This window comes from Maniola jurtina, chromosome 2 (assembly GCF_905333055.1).
Source record: "Maniola jurtina chromosome 2, ilManJurt1.1, whole genome shotgun sequence".
NCBI classification, from domain to species: Eukaryota; Metazoa; Arthropoda; class Insecta; order Lepidoptera; family Nymphalidae; genus Maniola; species Maniola jurtina.
This window is the reverse complement of record NC_060030.1, coordinates 5,375,679-5,397,118: the sequence shown is the minus strand read 5'-3', so window position 1 is coordinate 5,397,118 and position 21,440 is coordinate 5,375,679. Positions and strand designations below refer to the sequence as shown.

General features: G+C 35.8%; 1 protein-coding gene across 2 annotated transcripts in view; it reads left to right on the top strand.

Annotated features, from left to right (window-relative positions):
- The window catches only part of LOC123871097 (neuronal acetylcholine receptor subunit alpha-10-like), a 44,059-nt gene that overhangs the window by 9,185 nt on the left and 13,434 nt on the right, over nt 1-21,440 (top strand). For both annotated transcript variants that reach the window (XM_045914681.1, XM_045914672.1), the window contains exons 2-4: nt 1,790-1,929; nt 11,795-11,949; nt 15,377-15,560. In XM_045914681.1, the coding sequence (XP_045770637.1) occupies nt 1,790-1,929; nt 11,795-11,949; nt 15,377-15,560 (479 nt within the window). The remainder of the gene's footprint in view (nt 1-1,789; nt 1,930-11,794; nt 11,950-15,376; nt 15,561-21,440) is intronic.

Genomic DNA, 21,440 nt, shown 5'->3' with positions numbered 1-21,440 from the left:
TTTATTATTTACTAATTAAAAACTAAAATAAATCAAATTAGAAGAAATGATTTTAAAAAAACTTTAATTTCAGAAAATGTTTTTTGAGTATTATTGTTCGTTCTGATTGCAATATTGTTATCTCGTAAAATTGTCCTTGTGCATGCTCTTTCAATGTTTGTGTTAGTTTTTAAGGTTTAACAAAATAAATAAACATTTATTTGGAATAACTAAGGTTTCTCGTTGACCGTTATTGTAGGTAGGTATTCAATATTAATTAATATGCCTTTGATGCTGGTTTCTGCGGGCTGAACGTGGGGAATTTAATCCGTAATGTCGACTGCAGAAGGCCCTTACCTCTGCTGACATGGTCTTACAAACAACATTACTAACAAGTAATTTTGGTATAAACAGTAGTAGGTATTTACTTTTAATATCACAGGTTTATTTTATTCGATGACAGAAGCCTATGAATTTTAATAAAGAGAGAGCCAACGCGTTCCAGTCCTTCGTTATTTAATAAAATAATGCATCTCTGGCATGCACTGGCTCTTAGTCAATAAGTGATAATGCAGTCTAATAAAGAAACAAGCCAACATGAAATGTATCGTCATTATCATCACTTTGAACTCAACCGCGTCAGTCCATTACAGACCACGGGTCTCCTCTTAGAATGAGAAAGGTTTAAGCCATAGTCCACCACGCTAAACCAAGTGTGGATTGGTAGACTACACACACCTTTCAGAACATTAGGGAAAACTCTTACACATGAAAAGGCAGTTTTATTAAACTCCTACCCACATCTAATGGGTGTCTAAAAGGCATCGTTTTGGAATGCCGGTAAGGTGGTAAGCAACTAGCCACGGCCAAAGCCTCCTCTACGCTAATTTAGAAATTAAAATTCCCAAACTGACCAAGCCAAGACCGAACCCAGAACCTACAAGAAACAGCGCTCACCATTACTACGCCAGGGAGGTTGTAGAAAAGGTTGTACCTGAAAGTTGGATAAGAAAATCGATCTTATTTTCAATAACCTTCGAGCGTGAAAAGCTCTATCACTAAAAGGTTCCCAAATTATGCTCCGCAGATTTTCGAAGCTTACCAAGATTGGCATAAGGCTATATACTCAATGGTGGCGCATGCTTGAAGCACGAACCTATAAGCACGGCGTAATTCGTTTTTCAGTTACTGGAAATACATGCTGATGAAATTATCCTCGTGATGTGGCCGTTATAATCTAGTAGTTAAGATGTCCGCCGGATGGATTCGGGAGTTCGAACCCCAGGACGCACCTCTAACTTTTCGGAGTTATGTGCGTTTAACCATTAAATAGCACTTGCTTTAACGGTTCACCGTTACCGCCGGAAACCATCGTGAGGAAACCTGCATGCCTGAGCTTTCTCCATAATGTTTACAAAGGCCTAACCCCTTCTCATACTGAGAGGAGACCCGTGCTCTGTAGTGAGCTGACGATAATAACGTTAATCATGATGACGATGATGATGATCATGATGATGTCATCTAATTTTTTTAGGCACGCTCACAGAATGCATGATATGCGCGTTCGCGTAGATGATAGGTAAAGTAGTAATAAAAGGAACTTGTACGAGTATTAAAGCTTTTTACCATTGCATTGTACTTCAATGACAAATCATGTAAAATAGCAGACTTGGGGCCCAGGTCGTGCCGTGCTACTGTCGATTGCTGGTCCAAGCAATAACCGAATTTCCCGTAAAACCGATTTCATTGGATTCCCAGCCATAATCCTGGGAATAGTCCAATAATATTAATTTATTTATTATTATTGCAGGTGCATCGTGTTGTGACGAAGAATATAACCTAATCCGGCACCTGATGCAGAGGTATGACGCATCAGTTCGGCCCGTGGAAAACTCCTCACACCCCCTGCTTGTGACCTTCGGTGTGTCGTTGCATCACATTATTGATGTCGTAAGTGAGCGTTTTCGTATTATATCTTATTAGACAGGTACCTAAGTTAGGCCCCGTGATAAATTTTGGTCTTAGTATTTCTTGTTTAACTATAGTATAACAAAAATTACATATTTTGCGATAACCCCCAGATCGTGCTTTTAATCTTTTTCAGTAGGTAAGAAGATACTTTCTTAACCTTGCCTTGCCTGCGACTTCGTAGAAGGCGCAGGATTTCAATTCCCCACGAATGTTTTATGAAAATGTCTTTTAAAGTTCTTTTTTTTTGCCTTTTTAGGGTTTCATACCTCAAAAGGAAAAACGGAACCCTTATAGCATCACTTTGTTGTCTGTCTGTCTGTTTATTTCAAGGAAAATGTTCTCCACGTGGTCTTTCCCATTCGCAAATTATTTTCTTTGAAAAAAATTGCATTAAATATCTATAATTAGTAGGTACCTATAGTAAAAAATCCATCATCTGGTTGATATAAAAGTAGGCCACATCGCTGTGGCCGCGGAGAACTCTACCCACTCGCGTGACCTTGGATCAGATGGCTGCCTCGCATCATTAACGTCACGAAGTGTGAAGTGCTCGATCGGAGCTTTGTTGTTTACAATTATTAATAGTACAGCTTGCTATTTTCTGGGTGGCGCTCCAAAATCGATGTTCCCACCCGATATTATGAAATAATTCATCATCTGGTTAATGCAAAAGAAGGCCACATTCGCTGTGACCGCAGAGAAGTCTATCCATTCGCGGTTTTGACCTTGGATCAGATCGCTGCCTCGCGTCAATAGCGTACAAGTGTGAAGAGCTCGATCGGAGCTTTATTGTTTACAAATACTGCAGCTTTCTATTTGACCATTATAAATTAAGACAGATAATATTAGGTATGTTATCACTAGCTGACACGCCCCGAATCTGGTGCGGAATGAATGAAAATCAGTGAAGGGCAGGATTTTCCAAAAATTCTGAAATACTTACTTTTCCTTTGACCGAACCAAAACTTGATCGTAATTCCAAATTACAATGTTAATGGTGTAACTTGAAAAATGATGGTCTTTCGTACTTTTCGTCTTCTATGTAACCTCTTTAGTCTTTAGGGGCGAAATTTTTAAAAATCATCTACCTTCGATTTAAATATTTAAGATTCAATACCTACCAATTTTAATCGATAGAAACATCAATTTTACGGCATAAAAAGTAGCCTATGTGCTAATCCAGGGTATAAGCTATCACATTTTATATTTCAGCCAAATCCGTCCAGTAGTTATTACGTGAAGAGTAACAAACAAACACACACACATACATACACACAAACTTTCGCCTTTATATTATAATAATCGTGTGCTAGTCACAATGCAAAGCGCGCGTAGGAGCCACGCGCTCCTGCAGCTCCCATCGCGCGCTGCAGCATGCGTACATACTCGTAGTTGTTGTCATGCAATGCGTTGCCTTGCGCAATCCTTAAGCCAGAAGAGCACTGGTTCGAACAATTTTCAACAATAATTAATCCATTTTCCAGTGCCTCAATACTTTTGTTTTCAAGCGGGTTCATGAACTTACATAGTAATCATCATAGTACCTGGGCATGGCGGAATTTTGCTCAGCGTATTTCAATTTGATTAGTGCTAAGATAAAGTATATACCCTCGATATCCCTGAAATGGCAATGGGCAGGCTCTGTTTGTCGCAGAACCGACGCCGACGGCGTGGAGACCTCGCACAGGCAAGCGCAATATACACGTAGGACGATTTTTAACTAGCTAGACTGACAGTTAAAGAAAGTGGCGAGAAGTGGATGGATGACACAGACATATAGGCCGTGTGTGCTGGCGTAGTCATGTAAAATCCTGTCCTAAACTCTGGGCCTATACAGGGTGTTTGGTAATTAGTATATAATGACGACACGTACCCATGCTACTTTGATATGATAAATACAATGCTGAAGTAAAATGACGAAATAAAATTATAAAAATTTCCATACAAAATTTTTACGGCCAAGTTTTCACGGCCCTAACGTGCCCTAACTCATTGAAATCGTTGACTTCGGCCTATCTAAACATGTCCAATGATCTCAGTGAGTTAGGGCATGTTAGGGTCATGAAAACTTTGACATAATTTTTTTTTAATTTTGTATGGAAATTTTTATAATTTTATTTCGTCATTATACTTCAGCATTGTGTTTATCAGATCAAAGTAGCATGGGTACGTGTCGTATATGGGTACGTAAATACTAATTACCAAACATCCTGTATATCATTATATCGTCGTCGTTTTAAGCTGTTTAACTTAGAAGTTTAACTTTAATGTACAGAGTATGAAATGTCATTTCTTACAATTTTTTAGAAAAGAGTATTTCATCATCATAAAAGATTTTTTCTCCAGTTCTGTGAATGAAAATTAACTTTGGCTCTTCTTGTTAAACGCGCTAACTCGTCGCGGAGAGCTGCTTAACTGGAAAATAGCTCTAATTAGTTGCAGTGCAGCTCTTTATGTCATCCTGAGGACTGTCTAGGCTCTAGAGTCTAGACCTTTGCCTGGTTTGCTGCATTCATTATAATCATATCGTTAATGATGATCTATTTCGTAAACGATACCAATTACCGTAGTAATTGTACCTTTGATTAACATAAAGGCAATTTTGATCCCGTAAAAATCCATAGTTCCTACGGAGTTTTTTAAACTAAATCCACGCGGATGAAATCAAGGGAATCATCAAGTTATAATTAAGTTACGTACTATTACAATCAATTTATCTTGACTTTCAATTTTTGATAAATTTAGATGAAGCTTACCAGACGTTTCCATTCATTCACAGATTTTTTTATTGATTTATCTTCATTTTTTTCGGTTTAAAATTTATGAAGGTAATCAATCTTCATCGCGGACAGCGGTAATATCTATATAAAGTCTTATCCCGGGAATTCCAGTTTCATGCGTAATTTGTTTCTGTCTCATTATTCTCAATTTTTCTTATTAAGAGCGTTGATAAGTACCTATTACTCAAATAAACATACTAATAGGTATCAATAATAACTCTTAAACACGTACGGAACTACAGAGTCAAATAATAATTGGTATAATCATTTTTTTAACACGTTTTTTTAAATTTATGAATAAGTAGGCCCTTAGGTAGTATATAAAATAAAATCGCAATTGGCGTTTGCACATAGATCCTTTTATACCCTCTAAGATACTCAATATTCATTATAATTAACTCTTACTTTTACTATGAAAAATAAATAAAAACATTTATTTGCCAGAATGCTTGTATTTTAATGTTTCTGTGATATTTTACAACATGGTACAAAGGGATAAAATGGCGATCTCAAAAGTTTTATAAAGGCGATTGTTATAATTAATATAGTGTGTATTTTACCTAGCACAATATTTTTTAGTCCCTATTTAGTGATGTAAAAGACTGGAGAGATGCTTCCCTCATTACTGATCTCCCAGACGTGATTTTCTGAAAGAAAGATTAAACGTAATGGAATTTTAATGAAGTTTTTATTTGTAGCGAGATGTTCTGAAAATATCAAAATTGTTTTGGTACTTATAACAAAATCGTTTATATTATAATTTACCCTAAAGGACACAAAATATGATGTCATCTTAATTCAAATTAATGAGCTCTTCATTGTTTCCCATTGTTGTTATATCTGAATCCAAACGGACTTGCATTTGCTTTTTCCGTAAGTCAACCAGGTATAAAGTTTCAGTCATTATCTTGCACTCAAATGAAAAATGTTCAAAACAAATAGAAAAATCGGTCAAGTGCGAGTTGGACTAGCCAACGAAGGGTTCTATCATCGTACAAGAAATAACACTTTCTAATTTTCATTAATTTTCATAGCGCCCATTTTGAAATTCTTATCGTTTGTTGTTATAGATGCAATAGAAGTAGATACATATTCTGTGACAACTCTCTACCTATAGATACGATACAGCTCGCTGACAGATAGACGGACGGACGGGCAGCGTTGGCTTAGTAAGTAATAGGAAGTAGGAACCCGTTGGCACCAGTCGGGTACGGGACCCTAACAAACAAGTTATAAAAGCAAGAGATTTTACACGAACTTTCACTCAATTTGGGGCGAATGCAATGAAGGCACTTTAATGTCTTAGTAAAAGCTTACATGTTACTATTTTGCAGTTAGTCTTCAAGTTCCATGAATATGTTGATTGAAAATTACTTAGACCACTTCCAGTAAACAGATTAAATGTTTAGGTAGGTACCTACAGAAGGCCTTCAATGTCTGACTTTCTGCTATTTATCACGAGTACAAACCACTAGATGAAAGCTTAAAATTGTAATTTACATTTTATTGTTTGCAAGGAACTTAAGTTAAATGAATAAAAAGGCGCGTGCTTACCGAAATACCTAATCGAATTATGCAAAAATACCTATTAATTTTATTAATGCCAAAGTATGTTTATTGTGTTTTTTCTTAGAAAGAATTCTGGTGGAATTGCTAAAAATCTTTTGTAATTTAAAGAGTTCTATATTGTAGAAAACATGCATGCAGAATCTCAAGTTTCTAGACACAGCGGTTTGAGCTGCAAGTAGATAATATGTCAGTCAGTCAGTTTCTCCTTTTATGAGTATAAATATTAAATATACTTACCCAGATTACACAAGCTATAGAAAATGCCTTTGTAGTTCGCTTATTTCAATGTTTACTGTGAAAACTTTAAGAACCTCTGTCACTTCCCATTGTCATAATAAATAATTACTTATTGAGAGGGTAGAAACTATAGTTTACCATCACTATATTTACGAATGAAGATAAATTGGTGTTGTCTTAAGAAAATTAATTTTGGCTAACAATAGCTTTCATCTAACAAATTCCAATAGGATTTATGTTCATAATTACAATCTCTACTAATATTAGATATAAGTAATTAAATGCGAAAGTGTGTTTTATTTGTTAGTACATCCTTCAATCATTTCGCAACGGATCGACGAGATTTTTTGCCATTATAAGTATAGTTAAAACTAGAGAATGAAATAGGCTATTTTTTATCTTGGGAAATCAAACGGGTCCAACGCGATTAATGGATTCACGGGATTTTTCGCATGGATATATAGTTAAAGACCTAGAGAGTGACCGCTTATCCCGGAAAAACAAAGTTTCCATGGGATTTAAATAAACTAAATATACGCGGGCATCATGTAGTTATAAATTTAGTATTGTTACTCGTGAAATAATATAGGTAATTATTTATCACAAAATCCTTTTACATTTTCGTTGTTGGCTTGGTTGTCAGTCTATTCGAATATCCCGGCCGCCCACCTGAAAATCGTCTAGCGAAGTAACAAAACACTCCTAATCAAAAGCGCCTGACATCTTCTGGATAATGAAATCAAATTGAGAACCGACGAACACAATACGATTTATGAGGAATCAATGCGCGTATTCACAAAGTTTCGTTTCAATATGTTTCAATACCTACCCCTACATTTATTCCTATTCACCTGCTTGTATCGTGCTAATTATAATAGGTAGATATATTTATTTTATTGGCAAATATTATGCATTATAAAAAATGATGGATCATTAATTTACTGCCTCTTGTACCACAGTTTACTTCCTCAGGAGGCAGCCTCATATTACTTAAGTTTTGTAAATAAATAAATACTAAAGTTGCCAAGTGATAGGATGCCGCGCAGAAACCAATCAGAGATCATAATTTATCACACTAATATTATAAAGGCGAAAGTTTGTATGTGTGTGTGTGTGTGTGTGTATGTTTGTTACTCCTTCACGCAAAAACTACTGGACGGATTTGGCTGAAATTTGGAATGAAGATAGATAATATCCTGGATTAGCACATAGGCTACTTTTTATCCCAGAAAATCAAAGAGTTCCCACGGGATTTCGAAAAAACTAAATCCACGCGGGCGAAGTCGCGGGCATCGGCTAGTGTCTAAATAAAACTGCTATACCACTTCCAAGTTAGCTCGTTTGCACCTAAGACTGCATCATCACTCATCTGCCACCAGGTGAAAACGCAGTCAAGGGCTAACTTGTATGGGAATAAAAAACTTAACAGCTTGTAAAGCATATTTATAGAGATGCTCCTCTATATCGACCAATTAAAATAATATGACGTAAGTTGGCGCACATGTTTAAATGTTACTTAATTCAATTCATTTGGATAAACATTGAAGGCATTCAAAAGTTACACTAGGATATTCTGTTAAATTTTCATTAACTATACAGGTGGTTCATTGTATAAACTGCTAATTAATTTCGATTTAGCCACACGAGTTGTATGAGTTGAGCGGGTTTTCGTTTACGGCGGAGCAAATTTGTGAAATGCGAGTCATTTTGGGAAAATATTTCATCACACGAGGAATTTTGTTCGGCGTTCAGTGCTCAAATAAAAGTTGCCATTCATACGGTATTAGACACTGGTTTCAAATAAGGCATTTGATTATTATAAAAACAATCATTTATCATCATCATCATTATTATCACCCGATATACGTCCACAGCTGGTCTAGTAGGTCTCTTGTAGGGTTCTTCCATACGCTACGATCTTGCGCGGCCTATCTATATATGGATCCTACCTACCTAGTGGGAGAGTCTTCCAATCACCCAGAGGTCGCCAGTCGTTGAGGTTGGTTGGTCAGATTAGGTTCCGGTCACCTAGAGGTCGCCGACCTAGCACCTTGGGGCCCCAAAATCGACTTTTCGAACTATATGCCCTGCCCATTGGCACTTCAAAATCGCAACGAACTGAGCTACTCGTATGTCGGTTACTCTGATCTCCTACGGATCTCCTCAATTCTGATTTGATCACGTAGAGAAACTCCAAGCATAGCCCTCTCGATCACCCGCTGAAGAGTGAACACTGAAGAGGTATAAAACCAATAGCGCAAGGAAATTAAACAACGTGCTTCGGGAAAATTCCCGGATTTTTATCACAAATTATTAAAGCTGTGAAGTTAACATTACTGACATATTCGGGAAAACCCATTTTTGGCGACCTTTGATCCCGTTTAAAATTTTTAGTGGCAGTCGGATCAAAGGGAACTTTTGAAATTTTGTTTAAAATGATAATATCAAGGCCCATACCAAAATACAGCTTTCCGGGAATTTTCCGAAGTTGAGACTTTCATTTGTTTCATTTCTGTTTTCCCTAGACTATTAAATTAAAAAAAAAATTGTAGGTCCCTGCTAGTTATAGGAGAGACTTATGTGTTAAATAAAATTGCCATACCTCTTCCAAGTTTGCCCACTTTCATCTTGAACGGCGTCATCATTTACCACCAGGTGAGATCGCAGTAAGTAATTTGTAACGGAATGAAAAAATAAGCAACTTTGACCCAAGAGTCAATGACATTGGAGGTCTAAATGAGGCCATTAACATTAGGTAAGTACTTCGTGCTTTGAAGAGCATCTTAAGATGTCGGTCCTGACTTTTATCAGTAAAATCTGTTCAAACGAGTACGTTAAACCTATTAACAGTTCAGTCGTTTACGGGAGAATCCACCTTGCGCAGTATTTCCAAACCATTATCTGTTTAATGTGTAAAGGAACGAGTCACGACTCAATAATGAAGGTTATAACTACAGAAGTCTTAATAACACAAGCATGAAGAAAGAATGAATAACACAAACGTACCTAAGTGTGAGCGAATACAGAATGCTAATTAATTTCAATTTCGGCTCACAAGAGTAGCTTTTCATTTACGCGGGAGTAATTTTCTGAAATGCGAGTCATTATGCTAGGATATTTCATCACAAAAGGAATTTTGATTTGGTTTCCAGTTTTCAGACATTTTTTTGAAGTGAAAACTTCTATAGGCACGTAGTAGGGCGATTTTGGAATCGGTTAAAACTTCAAGGTTGCGTCACCGACATGCTAATGTTAATAATGCTCGGAGTGTGGATAGGTGTTAAAATGACAGTAATGTTAATGGTTTTAATGTGTAAAATGTATAAAATGTAAAATTTTCACAATTGCTAGATCCAGCGTGATGATTGGCTAAATACTTGCCTACTGTGGGGTTATAAAAAGAACGCAAATAAAGTGTGTGAAGGGTCATAAGAGTCGATTCAACAGAAGTTATCAAAAATCCGATGCAAGATTGGAATCAAATATTTCGTTTTGAAGCTTTCGTAAAACTTTTAAAACTTTTTAATAGTAATATGGAAGTGATCTCAAGTGAGATCACTTCCGCTCTCGGAACTCGGAGAATCGCTTGGAACTGGCAATGCTAACATAATTATTAATTACTAGCTGATGCCCGCAGCTTCGCCCGCGTGGATTGGTCAGATCCCCTGCAGCATCAGGATGGAGAAGTTAGAATCCAAATTTTTTATGAAACAATGTCGCAAAGTTCCTCTATCGATTAAAAAAAAAATTACGCAAATCAGTTCAGAAATCTCAGAGATTTCGGTGTACATAGGTAGAAAAACACAACTCCCTTTTTGAAAGTCGGTTAGAAAAGTAGCCTATGTTACACCCTGGTCAATCCTCTACTTGTCTGTGAAAATCCCGTCAAAATCGGTTCAGCCGTTCCAAAGATTAGCCTTTTCAAACAGACAGACAGACAGACAGACAGACAGACAGACAGACAGACAGACAGACAAAAATTTTAAAAACGTGTGATTCAGTTAAGGTATCGTTCAAATAACCCTATGAGCTTAATATGAGGTAGTTATTTCGAAATTACAGACAGACACTCCAATTTTATTTATTAGTATAGATTATGTGTTGGCATTATCATTTCCTCCCAATTCTTGCAAAACTCTTTCTCGCAATTTCTTAGTTATTATTTGTTTAATTAAAATAAATTTTCTGAGATAGATAACTACCACCAAAGCACGTGTAGAGCTACATAATACCTAATCTGTCGTTGTCATTTTCAATCGATAGAGCTCCGTTGCTGGACAAATTTCTTTTGTAAGGGTTTTGTGCTGCCTGAATACAGCAGCTCCCTTAATGTCGATTCGCTTGATGTCATCCACCCACCTAATGAGGAGTCTGCCAACGCTGCGCTATTCCATCCGAGGTCACCATTCCACTTTGGGACCCCAGCGTCTATCGATTCCTTGAATTATGTGCCCCAGCCCCACCCATTGCTACTTCACCTTCGAAACCCATAAAGCTATATCGCTTACTCTAGTTCTTCCTACATATCTCTTCATTTCTGATTTTATCACAAAGAGATATTTCCGAGTAGGTATACGTCTCTTCATCGCTCGCTGAGTGACTTTGAACTGAATCAAAGTACAAGTACCTACCTATCAGTCCACAATCTTTAACTTTCAATATCAAACGACAGATCTCAGTCTTGTTCGTAACTTTAAATGGGAAAAATTATCATCTGATGAATTTGAAATATAAGTACAAACGATATTATAGGTACACCTAGAACGCAAGTGATCTTTTTTTATACACTATGCTCTAAAATTCTGTGTAAATGCGTGAGAGGTGCATGCATATCGTTATTTGAATCTATCTAATTGTGTTTTGACCATTTGTGTTAATTTAAGCTCGAAATAATTTCGACCCTAATCGGATTCAAATAACAGGTTTCAAAGGCATCGATGTAAGTATTCAATTGTAAAAAAAAACAACATACAGTTGAGTTGAGAACCTTCTCCTTTTTTTGAAGTCTGTTAAAAAGCAAAACAAGCAAACTATCTCAAAGAACTCTATAAGTATGGTATTTTGTACCATTACCTACCTACTGGCATAATCCCCATGGATGAGCATAGATTTATGATCAAGCTGTCATTGCTAAAGTGTGGTGGATATGTCACCTCATTATCTTTTGCATGGATGTACTATACTAAGATCCTTTGCCTCCACATTGTGACAAAGAAGTTTTAGGTGCCTTATTATCTTAAGAATTTTTTGTTTGACAGGAGGAAAAAGACCAGCTATTGACCACTAACTGCTGGATCACGCAGATATGGACGGATTATCATCTAAGATGGAATACAAGCGATTTCGATGGCATCAACGTCATAAGAATACCCTACGAGAGAGTGTGGAAACCAGACATTATATTGTATAACAAGTAAGTGCTTTTGAAAACTTGTCTTAGGGGTATTATATCTATTGTGTCCACACAATAGCTATTCCTGAGTATGTTTTAGTTTTCTAAATAATTTTTTCAGTAGTAGGTAAATATTTTATTTTGTATCTGTGTGTTTTTGTGATTTGTGTTTTCTAAGCTGTTAACGGCAGGAAAGAAGTTTAACAGGGCTCTCTCCGTCACTCGTTTCATACAATCGTAGTTCCAATTTCATTTGAATATTAAGCAACCAAAGTCCATGAAATTTTGCAGACATATTCTAGAAACTAATATCTATGTCTGTGGTTTTCCAGATTTCTGTTAAAATATTCGGTTTCAAAGTTAAGCGGTTTTAAAAATTTCCATACAAATCATTGAGCCCCTGTAATTTTAAAACTACATATTTTTAGAAAAATCTAAAACACCACAGACACAGATATTAGTTTCTAGAATATGTCTGCAAAATTTCATGGACTTTGGTTGCTTAATATTCAAATGAAATTGGAACTACGATTGTATGAAACGAGTGATGGAGAGAGCCCTCTAACTGCCATTTGAACTTTAACTATTAGTAAGGGTTGAAAGAGAGACTGGTTTATAATTTATTATTTCAATATTTCCTGTATAACTTTCACCATTATTTAGTACCAGATCAGATTTTAGCGATAGTAATAATATAATCAACCGAGACTGCCAGTCTCTTCAAGACGAGGAGGAGAAAAAAACCAAATTCTGATCACTATTATACTCGGCCACATATTCATTAACGGAGTTTGGTCCATGTTGCTTAGTCAGAGCAATCGAATGATTTATGCGATTTCGCCTTCAGGCCACACAATCCTAAAACACGAGCTATGATGTATCGTACTATATCGAATTCGGCATGTGCGTAAATAATTTCCGTACACATACTACCAACCATACAAACTACAAACCTTGCTTGATATCGCATTCAACTGATAACTTTAGTGAATAGGTACATCTAGAGGTTTATTCAAACTTGTGTTATTCAGAAAGGTTATTTACTAGTATATAATAAATATATCCACTTTAATCAAAGTACCTACATTAGGGTGTCCCAAGACATAAGGGAAAATTTTTTTTTCGCGAAATCAAATACGCATACCCTCTATTTTTTTTCCAATTGACCTCATTGGCTCAAATAATAAAAATTATTGTGATTTGACAACGATAACCCGTGCCGACTTGATGCCAATCTTTTGACATGAAAATTTGTACTGACTTACTGTAGGAAGAATTTAGAACTTAATTTTTATCACTTAATTAAAACTCTAATACACCCAGAATAGTATTATTTATTCATTTACATTAAAAAATATTACTATTGTTCAAATTTTCTTTTTAACGTGTGTTTTTTAGAGTCAGGATTTTTCCGTGTTCTTGTACGCAACGTAGAGTATTTATTCGTTCAAGGCAACGTAATAAAAATTGGTTTTGTTCCTTCTCAACAGTGATTAATCTATGAAAGTCTTGCATTAACTAAATCGCTCTTTCGGCTACATCGTTTACTACCCTCAGTGGCGAAACTTTATTTCTGGCTTCTTGAAACGAAGCATTATTTGACCACAAAGTAGGACATTCATGTAGAAAACTGTCTTCAATTTTAAAGCGGTTGAACAAGGACTTGCTTTTTATTGAAAGAGATGTTTTTTTCTGAAACAAAATAAGATAAGAAGGTTAAAAAAATATAGTTTCACGGGGAACGAAAGTAAAAATTCATTTTACTATGATGCCAATACTCTTTAATAAACGTACTATACAATGAACCGCAACGTTCTTCTTTCGATGGGATATATCGTTTTCCGTGAATTACTTCTTCCTCTTTGGTTAAATTTTGAACCATTTTAACTTTTAAATACATCATCACAACCACATCATCATCAAATAGTGATAATATAGAAACTTAGTTAGTTACATACCACAAATGCTGAGTAATCTTCTGCAAGGCTGCTTTTGAGATCGTTTTATCAAATTTCTTGTAAGACTTCATTGATTTCTTGGTGGTGATTTTGTTGCTGAAGTGCATTGAACCCATGGTTTAACTTACTTGTAGGATATTACGATGATCAAGCAAACGTCAATCAATGCCGCCTTGTCTTTGCTTGTAATCTTGAATTGATTGCTCTCGCCATCCTCTGAGCTTGGTGCATGGCACTTGGAGGTCCTGGTGGTACGTCCTCTCGTAAATCTAAGTTTTCATTAGAGTCAGATGATGAGTCGTCTTGTAACGGTACATAAGATGATGTCGAAGGAGTCGGCTCAGACAATTATTATTTAGCACGTCGTTTTTCTTCTTCCACAGTTCTGAGGCGCGCTCTTTCCTCTCTATCAGTCAATTTTTTTATCCACTTCTGCGAAGTGACAGTTTTTTTAGAACTGTGTAATTGCACTGACATGTTGACTGATTGAAAACAATGCGAGTTCTATGACTAAATAACGAGTAATCACAAGCATACCGAGACGTTAGGTTGCGTCAGCCTTAGAGAGCAAGTACTGATGTATTAATGTAAGTCGGCACGGGTTACCAAGGTCCTAGCTTCTTAAAATTTTATTTATAATGGTTTTGACTTAAAAGTAAAAAATTAAGAGGGTATGCGTTAAAAAAAAACAATTTTGATTTTTTTGGGACACCCTAACCTACATAATATAATGTTATAAAATATAAATTCTTCTTTCAATATGTATTCAACCATACATAATACCTGTTTTCCTATATTTTATAGGTATACCTACCTATAAAATTAAAGTAAAGCTCGCATAACACACAGCTTTTAGAATTTATATTTTCCGGCGTTTAATTTCACCGTTCAGTACACTACTTTACCTATTAATCAAAACAAAAAATAAATCTAAAGTGTGTAAATCACTTTTTTATATATGTTGTTATGTATAAGTACGCATATGAAAAATTATTTATTTACTAGTTACAAACTAGTTATTTACTCATAGTAACAAAGATATGTGATTTTGTTCTCCAATAACAGGCAACACTTAAATATTTTTATGTACGAGTAGGTACCTAACATTGGTATTGTTTCAATTGATTAACAAAAGAAATACTATTTATTTGAAAATTTAAATGGCTTTAAACTAAAGCATTACCGAGAATTCCCAAGGTCATAAAGGTCACATGCAGCCGCGGTTGGCCGTAGCGTATCGCATTGCAAAATTCCGCTAAAGCACATAATGCCACGTGGCTTGCCTTTAGTGAGCGATGGTTCATTCATACAAAATGGACGAAAGTGATGCAGGAGAATTTTTGCAATACACGTTTTAATACGTTCCGCCCTTAAAAGTACGCAAGCCTTAAAGGTCGAAGAAACTGCCATTGTACTTCATGCTTGCTATAATAGTAATAATCAAAGAAATTAATTTACGCCGAAAACTATTTCATAATTGTTTATTTTAGTGCAGATCCTAACTACCGTTCTGCGGTGATCAACACGAATGTGATAGTGAAGAACACTGGTGAAGTGACGTGGCTCAGTCACGGTATATACGTGTCAGTGTGCGATATCAACGTCGAACAGTTCCCGTTCGACGTCCAACTGTGCACTATGAAGTGGGCTTCGTGGACTTATGACGGATTCCAGGTACGCGAAACTGTGGCAAAGCTTAGCTAAATCATTGATATCATTTTCTATTCGATCATAAGACGTTAGCCCTTGGCGATACCTAAGTGATGAAGTGAACCAAGATGAAATCAGGCTAAGTTAAAAGGATTATGATAAATTTTTTTAAACCTATAGGTACCTAATACCTATAGATACGTCTAATCAATATCGTAATGGTATAGTACTATATGGTATATGGTATATGCTACAAGTGTAAATTAAAAATTTATAACACCTCCGACAAGTGAAGGTTACAGTAACTAGAAAAGAGCTGATAACTTTCAAACCGATTTTCTTGAATTATAGCTAAGAACACTTTTGATCAAGTCACCTTTCAAATAAAAAAAAAACGAAATTAAAATCGGTTTATTAGTTTAGGAGCTACGATGCCACAGACAGATACACAGATATACACGTCAAACTTATATAAACCTCTCTTTTTGGGTCGGGGGTTAACTATTCGTCTTGAAGATGGTAATGAATCTGGGCTGAAACACCAGAAATTAAGTTAGGACAGGCACAAATGAAATTTTATGAAATATATTGTGTGAAGCGCCATAATATTATCTGCACTGACTTAATTCTAAACAAAAGTCCGCGGACGATTTTGCGCTTTTGTCCCTGCCCTATAATATTATACTGGAATACTTACGAAATTCAGCGAGATTATTTTCCCTCAAAGTATCGATAAATAGTTTAATATTATTTTCGTCGGACGAGCCACCGTATTATATAGTTTACTAGCTGATGCCCGCGACTTCGTTCGCGTGAATGTAGTTTTTTAAAAATCCCGTGGGAACTCTTTGATTTTCCGGGATAAAAAGTAGCCTATGTGCTAATCCAGAGTATAATCTATCTCTATTCTAAATTTCAGCCAAATCCGTCCAGTAGTTTTTGCGTGAAGGAGTAACAAACATACACACACACACACACACACACACACACACACACACACACACATACAAACTTTCGCCTTTATAATATTAGTGTGATATCACTACAGATGAGACCTAAATGCCACGATACTTAATTGTTATAATTGAACTGACCAATCGGACTAGCAGAAACTTTAATATACCATACTCTTTTAACGGCTTCTATTAAAGGATCTCTATAGGTCTTTTATTTCGCTACAGATGGCAGGGCAGTTTACTTTAGCCTTCCAATAAAAATAGTGGCAAGATTATAAAAAAGATTATAGAATCGTTATTATAACATTCTTGCGGTTTTACTTGTACACAATATGATATATTTACTTAAAAAAAGAAAACATTAAAATTTACCTAATGAATTCTTGTGAATGAGTTAACTTGACTACCTAAGTAATTAGGCGGAACTAAACAATGAACAATATAAGTAATTCATGATGCAGCGGTGAATACTGAACTGAATTCGCTGTATCGTAGTTACATTTTAAAACTTTTTTAACAATAGAACTTTTTCCGTTTCAATTTACTTAAAATTTTAAACCGGACTCATTTTGATAATTAAAAAAAAACTAAACGGCAAAACGGCAGAAAGCACTTCACCAACGAGCGGTTATTCAAGCTTCAGTTAAAATCTCTTAGCAGCTCCGGAAGAAAAATGGAGTACTGTCATTTATTAATGGACTTAAATTACAGCAGATGAATTTCACTAAAGTACCTTCCTACTGCAAAAGAATGCCCTCGTTTCAACTTTGAAGTGACAGAAGTTCTTAGATTAAGAAGTTCGTTTTTCGCTCATTTACGACAAAAGTTTTCGCAGTACCTATTGATAAAAAAATAATTAAAAATTATTGCTGCCAATACTCTGAACATCATTTTACGTGAGGTAATTTTAGTTTAGGCTACTTAAAATTTTATCGTATGAAAAAAATAACAAGTGTTTGTACTTGTTGTTGTGTACAAAAAATAATTTGTGTTGATAGATTGAGTCGTCTTCATAGTTTGAACGTCGTCGTCTAAGGGCCGGCGCACATATGGCGGAGCGCAGCGCAGAGCATTTTTCACAGTCAAAATATTGTCGACATTGTCCTCATTGAAATCATCATTCTCTGGTAGAAATTCGCGTAATGTGTCACGCGATTAGAAAACTTCGCGGGCATGCTCTGCGCTGCGCTTCGCCATATGTGCGCCGGCCCTAATAAACGTCCATTACTGAACATAGTTAGGTCTATGGCAGATATTTCCACCACAAAATAGATACGAGTCAACTTTGTGTTTCCACACTCCTCGGTCTTATGTCGCTTTGTCCGACTCGTTTGATGTCGTCTATCCACCTAGTCGCGAAGATATTAAGACTGCGCTTTTCAATACGGGACCGCCATTCCAGAACCTTGCAACCCCAACGTTTATCCATACCTACTATAAAACCAGAACAATATAAGTATAGGTATAACTTAGGTACATACAAGGTGTTTTAGTGGTTTTAGAGCCGTGACTAAGTTAATCAGTTTAACAGGTCTCTCTCCGTCACTCGTTTCATACAATCGTAGTTCCAATTTCATTTGAATATTAAGCAACCAAAGTGCAGACATATTCGAGAAACTAATATCTGTATCTGTGGTGTTTTAGATTTTTCTAAAAATATGTAGTTTTAAAATTACAGGGGCTCAAAGATTTGTATGAAAATTTTTAAGACCGCGTAACTTTGAAACCGAATATTTTAACAGAAATCTGGAAAACCACAGATATTAGTTTCTAGAATATGTCTGCAAAATTTCATGGACTTTGGTTGCTTAATATTCAAATGAAATTGGAACTACGATTGTATAAAACGAGTGACGGAGAGAGCCCTCTTAAGCAGTAGTTATTATCGACTACACGACTTGTTCGTTTTTAACCCCCGACCCAAAAAGAGGGGTGTTATAAGTTTGACGTGTGTATCCGTGTATCTGTGTATCTGTCTGTGGCATCGTAGCTCCTAAACTAATCAACCGAATTTAATTAGTTTTTTTTGTTTGATGGCTTGATCGAGAGTATTCTTAGCTATAATCCAAAAAAACGGTTCAGCCGTTTGAAAGTTATCAGCTCTTTTCTAGTTACTGTAACCTTCGCTTGTCGGGGGTGTTATAAATTTTTAATTTACTCTTGTATAAAGATAGTGTTATTTAGGGCTTTAACTAACTTACCCATTTGTTTTTGTTCTCATATTTTCTTTAGGAAGTCGCCAGTGTCGTATTGACTCTACCTTATATTATCTTTCCTCTTTATTTTCTCCTAAGACTGTCTGGAAGATAATGGATGGAGTAAATTAAGTAGATACCAATTTAGTTGCAGACTGCAGCGTTTCCAACAAAGAGATTAAGCTCAGCGGTACAACTGACTCAGCTATTTGCCTGTGCATGCATATTGCAGTATTTTAACAAATACTGTCTTTCGTTAGAGATAATAAAAGCCCAGCAACAGCGGCGTCAGCCTCGTTAGCAAAATGTTTTGGATTGTTCAAAGTGATCTGAGTTACCAACCTCATCTGCTTTACCTGCAATGTTGCAACCACTATGAAGAAGTTATTACTACCCATCATCATCATCTTCATTATCAATCAACAGACGTCCACTTCTGGACATGTGTCTATTGTAGGAACTTGCACATGCCACGTTGTTGCGCCGCCTGAATTCAGCGGTTCCCTGCGACTTGTTTGATGTCGTATATCTACCTAGTCGTAGTGAGGGAGTCTTCGAACTATGTGCCCTGTCCATTGCCGCTTTAGCTTCGCATATCGCAACCCGTTTAGTTACGTCGGTTACTAGGTACCTAACTCGGCGGGCCATCAGAGAACTATTCTTGGAGTTTCTCTAATTGAATGAATCAGAAGTGAGGAGATCATTTATAAAGCGAAATATGTGGTAATAATACCAATAGTCCTTTAAGAAATAATAGTCTTAAACTATAAATATCTTTATAACTATAATATTATCATGTCTCCCTATTAGTAACGTCGCGTATTCCGAATTCTGATTTGCCCTAAGTGAGGTAAATCAAAGGTGATGTGTTCTTCAGTTACGCTCGCTCTCCTCTCACTATAGGTACAATATATTCGTGGAAGCGTTTTTCTTTATAAATTGATATTTGGTTTTCATCAAAATATGTATCTGAAAGAAAAGCGTCAGGCTGAAATCTGTATAAACGAGTATCTTGGGAGAATTCTTGAGATTAGTATTTAAAAAAAATATATAGCTTACAGAGTGAGATGCTTGCTACGAAGATTTTTTTATTTAATTTCCAATAGAAACATTGGTCATCTGAAACTTTTAAGCATCTGAATAAACTTGAAGTAGGTTCAGTTAAGAAAGTAAAACTTGAAAATAAACTTACTTAGGAGACTTCGCAAACTTCACGTCCTGTTTGTAAGTTCTGTTTATTTAAATGAGGTGGTCGATTTTATTTGCCTACTTTGAAATAAATTCCTAATTTGAACTCTACTATTTTAAAAGGGAAAGATATTTTCATTGGGTCATACCTGGGTGCCGGCAGGTGGTTTCACCTTCGGTGAAATCTTATTTAAATTATGGCTAACAAGGTCACTTGTAAAAACATATTTAAGCTACGCATGATCAAAGAGATTCAAAATTTAATATTCATCAGTCATGCAGAATATTTTTCAGTATTCCAACGTCGGTGAAGTCTATACCTTTTACTTTTTGCTAAAGGCTCGGCCGTTTTTTATTAAATTTTGTGATTTGGTACATTTTTTATGTTATATTTTTACCAAAAAATCTCTGAATAGTATGAAATAGGCGTTGTAATTGTGAATTTTGATTTTGTGCCCCTTCTATATATAATAATTATTATTTTGTCAAACATGTTTTAGATATTTTTTTATACGGTAGATTTCTATCTCGAAATTCGACAAAATATCATAGGCATATTGCACTTTAAAAGCTTTAGCACGCCAAGACAACTCTCCGTATTATATTTCGAAGAAGGAAGTAGACTTTCATTTTATTTTTAAAATGTTTACGTTTAAATCTCAGATCGACGTAAACGCTATCGATCTAAGCCGATTTGTAGACGCGCTTCACTAGCAACTTTTATTTCCTTTTCAATACCAACGCGGAGATTCTTGTCGAACGCGAACATGTTTTGTACAAAATGAATTCAGAATATTACGTGGCCTTGTTGCTTAGTTCAGGCCACTTGATTTTGTTATTTTACTATCCAGCTCTCGCTATAGCGTTTTTCCATTATCGCACGACATGATTTGCGGTCAACACGACGTACCTATCTTTTGAGTACGTGCCGATACCAATAGACTTGATAGTAAGGGACAAATGACGAAAAATGGTTGCGTCATGCATTATAATTACCTAATTACTCAGTTTTGCAGGTCATAATTATTATTGTTTGACGCAAAAAAAAACCGCAAAGATAGCCAAAAAGCCGTCAGCAAAACTTACCTATATCGTGCTACGTGGTGTCGTAGCTAGGTAGGTATACAGCTGCTGTTCATAGAACAAATTCTAGATTGTCTATTAACATAACAAATTCTATTTTGTCATGTCGTGCCGTGGTCCAAGGAAACACCCAGGAACGCAACAAGTACGTAATTGTGAGAACTTTCTTCGAGCAAATAATTTGAATTTTAAATTGCAGTTCTTTGGTTTACATACTTATAATGCAAAAAGCTCTATTACAAGGCGCACTTGTGATAGAGTTTTCTTTTACACAAAGATCTTGGAATAACATAGCACTGTTATTTCCGTGATAAAAATTATTTTTGAAAAAAAAAAAATTAACACGTTTTTAATTGGATTGCCAATTTAATACTGGCGTTTTTCGTGCAATAAATTGAGCATTGAAATAAAGCATCCTTAGCTTCAGCTTTTTTTAATTAAATTATAATCCAAAAGCGATACTGAATAACGAAGTTTTAAAG